We start from the raw sequence: 6,298 nt of genomic DNA on the forward strand, positions 1-6,298 counted from the left end.
ATTTGGGGTAATTTGTGCTAACCAACTAATTTATTTGGTATTTCTTTGTTTCTCATCTTTTCAGGTGTCTATCCCTAACACCAGTTGTGCCTGTATGAGAGCAGTTCTGGAGTTTCTCTACTGTGGTGTATTGACACCATGTCATGAACTGGAACCAATGGACCTTATAATTTTAGCCAACCGCCTCTGTCTTCCCCGCCTTGTAGCTCTAACAGGTAGGCTTTGTAATGGCTGTTTGTTTACCTGGGGGCAGACAGTGTACCTTGAAATACTACTGTATAATTCAGTCGTTAATGGGACTGGGGAGGAACAAAAAATTACAAATTTTCTGATTTGCTAAGTTCTAAACTGTCATTTGGATCTGTAAAATTAACATGTGCCATACACAAAATGTTGGATTGTTGACCCAGAAATGAATATTCTGTCGACATATCCTCACACCTGTGGTTCTTTCTTCTGTGAAATGCAAAAGGAGAGTCACCATTCACTTTTATTTCATCTTTTTTCTATACAATAAACGGTGACTAACATTCTGCTTTGTCTCACTTTAAAGTTTGAAAGCACCCAAAAGTATCATAAAAGTAGTCTGTGGCTTGTGCATCATCAAGTCTTTTGATGGTGTATAATGGGTTTAGCTGAGAAGCAACCCGATATTGAAGTCATTTCTCAGAGAAAATTAGACATCCACTCAGCGGTCGTTCACACTCGTTCTCATTCTCTTATGCGCTCATAAATGCACAACGGTCATCAAATTATTTGCTGAAAAAATGGTATTAAATATTGAATGCCTTCAGAAGACTTTGAAAAAGGAAACAGACTTGAAAGACTTGGGTATTGCAATTCAACTTGTAAACTTGTGAAATCTACCAAACATAACAGCAGCCAACTATTTTGCAAAAATTAAAAAATATTACACTTTGTTTTCAGGTCAGGGCCCATCTTTAATTTGGTTTGTGGACCACAAAGATCATTTTCTACTGGAAATAATATATTTATGTGTAATACACATTGCATTGTGCTATCCTTGCAAATACCCACCGTTATTGCATACAATATGACACTCGTTTCGCCACATGCTGAAAATCAGCATATTTGTTAAAGATACACAAGTGAGGTGAGATGTAAAAATTTTATGTCAATGTTGGTAATTTTGTTGTCATGGAATACTATGCCAAATGTTAACCATTAAGCCTCATGGCTGACACATTAACACTTGTTTTGTGGTGTTTTGCCATGGCTTACAGAGCAACATGCCGTTGAGGAGCTGTTGCAGCTGTCCGTTAAAGGAGTGGACATTGATGGACAGGTGCTTGCCTATCTGGAGATGGCTCAGGTAAAATTAATAAAGATGAAACAAACATAGGCATTAATAGTATGCAAAGCACACTCTTGTATAGTAATGAAGTGGCTATATAGACAAATGAAACGCATTACAGAATTGCCATTCATTCATAGCCTAATTTTATTCTAGATCAAAGGAGCTACAGACTTTGCTTTATAAATGAGCCTCATTGAGAGAAATCATGCTTTGATGTTATCAACCAACTCTGCTTTCTGTCTGCTATAGTTTCACAATGCAAAACAGCTCTCTGCCTGGTGTCTACATCACATCTGCACCAACTACAATAGCGTTTGTTGCAAATTCCCCAAAGACATGAAGACTATGTCTCCTGGTAAGGACTCATCCATTGCCTTAAGCACCCTTCAAAGATGTTTTCTTTAAGGATAAGTTCACCCCAAACTAACAATTTGTAGGCATTTACTCACTCCATGTCATTCTTAACTGGTATGACTCTTTCTTCCATGGAACACAAAAGAAGATCTTTTGAATTACAATATGAACTGTATTTTTCCTCCATACATTTACAAGGAATGGGGACTGTAGATGTCAAGCTTCAAAAAGGACCCAACAGCACGATAAAGGTATCACAAATGTGGTCCAAATGACTTGTGAGCTCTATTCCAAGTCATCTGAAGCCATACAATAGGTTTTAGAGATGAAAAGACAAAAGTCGTTATGCAACTAAAACGCTGGATAACATCCTAGCTCTCATTTCATGATTTCAAGAATATCTACTTAAATGTCAGTCTGTTTCTCACACAAAGCTATCAAATGGCTTCAGAGGTCTTGGAATATAACACACAAGTCATATGGACCACTTTTGTGATACTTTAATGGAGCTTTTACATTTTCTTTTTTTTTTTCAAGTGTCAACTCAAACTTTATTTATAAAGCATTTTTAAAACTACAAAGTACACCAAAGTGCTGTTCAAAGATAAATAAAAACACAACACTATAATAGATGATTATTAAAATGCCAGAGAGAATAAATTAGTCTTAAGGCTGCTTTTAAACATATCAATATTGGTGGAAGATTTAAGGTACAGCGGTAATTTATTCCACAGTCTCTGGACCGTGACAGAAAAAGTGCAGTCACCCTTACACTTCAGACGAGAGCGGGGGACTGTAAGATGCAGCTGGTCAGAAGAACGGAGTGATATCTGGGATAGTTAAGTCTGAGATGTACCCTGGCACCAATACATGCCCGGCATTAAATACAAATAAAAGCATTTTGTATTGGATTCTGTAATTTATATGTAGCCAATGTAGTAAGGCTAGGTGAAATATGGTCCTTTTTGTTTGTGTTGTTAAAAGCCTTGCAGCAGCATTTTGCGCAAGCGAGATAAAGAGGATTGGCTAATGCCCCAATACAAGGCATCGCAGTAATCCAAATGGGAGGAAATTAAGGTATGCGTAACTTTCTCCAGGTAACTGGGAGAGAGGACTGATTTCAGCTTTTAAATAGTTCTTAGATGGAAAAAAAATATTTGGAATGACATGAGGGTGAGTAAATAATATAAGAATTAACATTCCTGATTAACTTTTCTTTAAGGTTTTAGGTTGACAATTTAGTCACATTTTGTACTTTATTGCAATCTTATGTTTCCTTCATCTTCTAATTTATCCTACCAGAGAACCAGAAACACTTTGAGAAGCATCGCTGGCCACCTGTCTGGTTCCTCAAGGAGGAAGACCGCTATCTGCGCTCTCAAAAAGAGCGAGCACGTGAGGAAGAGATCTTACGCAAGCAGCACACCAAACGGGGCTGGTGCTTCTGGAGACATACTTCCTCCTCAGCACCCCATATTTCCTGAGGGTTTACTTCCATCCATCCATTGATCCATCCACCCTCCCACCCCCTCCATACCTCTCACCATCTCTATCCAGAGGCATGTAGCCGAGCCTGGGGAGCCCTGTGACTCTATCCAGTGTGTCCGTCCTGGCTGATGGAAGTTAATCTGGGGAGGCTGAATTTTTGCCTTCCCTCCCCAAGGTGGGCCTTAGTGGGTGGCTCTCTGAGTGTCCACAGATTGGATAAATTCTTGAATCTCACTGTGCGAATTCAACAGGTGTGAGGTCTCACTACAGCATCATGTAGGGAATGCCATTAGTGCAGTGGACTGCTTTCACCTCTTGTGACTGTTATTGTTTTACATACACACTCACACTAGCACCTTGTCTGAGTGCTGGCGCCCAGGCAGATGGATGCTGCATGGTACTGCTATGTTGAGCTTTTTCTGCGAGACCTATTTCTGGGAAAACAGTCATGTTCAATGCATACAAGCTGAAACGCTGAAAATTTCAACTTTGAATTAAACAAGCAATTAAAATGGCGGCAGGGAAATATACATTCTTTTGTTAAATAGAGGGGTGGTAATTACCCCCATTTCAAACCTATGTCTTGCCTACATTTCTCACACAAAAAAACAACAACAAGAAAACACCATTTTGAATCTTCCGTTGTCCCATATTAGAACTACATACCAATTGTGTTGCCTACTGACAAATTGTTTTTCAATTTAGATTGCTTTTCCTGTTACTAACCCTTGGTAGTCCAAGGGTTAGGAACAGAAGGGTTGTATATTTTGTGTCGGTCACTCATAAAAGCTTTAGAAAAGCACCAAAGACAGACGAAAACGCCTTACCAAAATCTACTGAAACATGACAAAACTTGACAGCAAGTGAAATACTACTTTTACCACTGCCACAAGAGTATTAATCACAGCTTTTATGTCACTTCATGTTTAAGTGGATTGATTCTTTTTTGAGAAATATGACCATCTTCTTACCTTCCAACTGCACCACTAGAGGGCGCCCATGCCTTCTGAGTTAACCCATCTTTAGAACTTATTAGTTATAAATTAGATATTTACAACTGTGCAGCTCAGAATCCTTGCGAAATATACGCATTGTAGCACTACTTTTTAAAATCTCGACTATGGCGAATCATGTCTGATAACCAAAAAGATGTTTCTTGTTTCACGCTAAAAACAAATCTGCTCCCCGCTGGTATTCCTCCGGTCGTCTACCTCTGCTGTTAGCCACACAGAGGAAGTGGTAGGAACGATCAAACCTATAGTTTTTGATACGTTGCAATGTGATGCCTCACAATTAGAATCTCACTTTGCACTTAACACGTGGTAAAGTTGGTGCTCAGGATTAGCCTGCTAAACATCACCACGTTAAACCTCTCATTCTTTCTACAAGTTTAACTGTTTGACAATCTTAATAACAGAATAGCCCTACATGAGCTGTAAATTTGAAATGCATCTTTCTTTCTTTTTTATCGAAAAGCTTTATGGATTTTAATTTCGAGCTTTGTATTTAGTTAAAACAGGTTTTGTGGTTAAACTGGCACTGATAGGCTAATGTACTCATTCACCTCCGGTTTGATTCCTTCTTTCAGATGTGCATGCGTTGTGAAGCATTGTGAAATCCGCATTGAATCCGAATGCTAAAGTCTGTCTGAACTGCCTTCCATCTAAGAACATGAGTGCCTATGGCCAAGTAACACTTTCCCCTTCTACATCCATGTAGACTTATTCTTCAAGCATGTTTGTTTTGCCTGTTTTGTGCCTTTGAACAAGAGTGTTATTAATAGCTACTTTGGAGGTGAGTGAGATATCTGAGATATTTAAGTTTTTTATGGCATCTATTTCTGGCACTCTGATTTAGCTTTCTCAAGGCTGCACCCTGCTTTTCTCTGAAATCATCAACAGCTACAAAAATAGACATGCAGAGCCCATGTGCTCTGCCAGGCCGATCTGCACACAAATAATGAATACAATAAAAAAAAATAGGGAACTAGAGAGCAGATACTTTCAATCTGTTCATTATTATGGTTTTAAAAATAAATGCAAATAAAAAGCATTTATAAATCATAATTTTTTTATCTTGTTTTTCAGTAAAACAAAATTCTTAAAACAAGATACTGTACATTTGCTTGATAATAAGTTAAGAGAAGCATACATTTAACATTTAGTAAAAAAAAGGGTCAATGGGGTAATAAATGTAAACTTTGTTCAATATATTTTCTCTCCAAACAAGTCTTATTATCTTGAATATTTTCTCCAAGTAAATAGAGTAGATCTTGTTTTAATTTAATTGGAAAACAAGGCAAAAAATGTTGATTGAGCAATTCGATTTTTATTTTTTAAGTTTGATCAAAGATTTTGACATTCCACTATCCCTCAAATTCTTTAATGGGTACTTTATTGGTTTATTCCACTGTCCCCAAAGCCTTTTTTAAAATAAAAATACAACTTCTTGCAGTATTTATGGGGCAGACAAATGAATGAATGTTTATAGAAGCACAAAGACACTACGCCTAAAGGCTCTATAATTAGTAAAACAAAGAATTTACACCATTTATTGTTTATTTGCAGACTGGCTCTGCAAAGAATTATGTACTTAATCACAACTCTCCTGTCCTAGATAGCTTTTTTTGCCCATTAAAGATGCTCTAGGTCTTTGACTTGGCTTTTTGAGCTAAGTTAAAAATGATCAATCCACAAAAGTAAACTACTGTAACTCCAGATAAACGGTTAGAGACACACACACACACACACACACACACACACACACACACACACACACACAGTACTACAAACATCAGCACGCATCTAGGGATGGAAAGCTTTGTTTCCATGGAGATTTGGGCTTGTTAGCACTTTTTATTTCTTTCGCTGTTTGCTTTTTTTGGTCTGCCTTTGATGTGCATAGCATTGACTGTTTGTAAACTATAGCTTTTTAAAAGAGGTGACATTTTGTAGCATGAAATGTTTTTCTTCCATTTCAAACGGTGCTCCTGATGGCCCAAAACATTTCGTGATTTCCGTGAAAAAACATATTTTATGCTTTCTGTAAAATTTTGTTATCTGTTGTTTAAGGCTTCAAAGTCGTTGTACCTTGTGCTTTAATCAAACATGCTGTAAAGCAGTTAAAGGATGGGCAAGG

General features: G+C 37.6%; 1 protein-coding gene across 2 annotated transcripts in view; it reads left to right on the forward strand.

The window, feature by feature from the left end:
* Nucleotides 1–5,887, forward strand: part of LOC127635178 (rho-related BTB domain-containing protein 1-like) — a 55,729-nt gene extending 49,842 nt beyond the window's left edge. For both annotated transcript variants that reach the window (XM_052115052.1, XM_052115045.1), the window contains 4 exons: nt 65–215; nt 1,245–1,333; nt 1,568–1,673; nt 2,975–5,887. In XM_052115052.1, the coding sequence (XP_051971012.1) occupies nt 65–215; nt 1,245–1,333; nt 1,568–1,673; nt 2,975–3,156 (528 nt within the window). In that variant the 3' untranslated portion in view covers nt 3,157–5,887. The remainder of the gene's footprint in view (nt 1–64; nt 216–1,244; nt 1,334–1,567; nt 1,674–2,974) is intronic.
* The last annotated feature ends 411 nt before the right edge of the window (nt 5,888–6,298 follow it).

The sequence above is a fragment of the Xyrauchen texanus genome, chromosome 4 (genome assembly GCF_025860055.1).
Source record: "Xyrauchen texanus isolate HMW12.3.18 chromosome 4, RBS_HiC_50CHRs, whole genome shotgun sequence".
NCBI classification, from domain to species: domain Eukaryota; kingdom Metazoa; phylum Chordata; class Actinopteri; order Cypriniformes; family Catostomidae; genus Xyrauchen; species Xyrauchen texanus.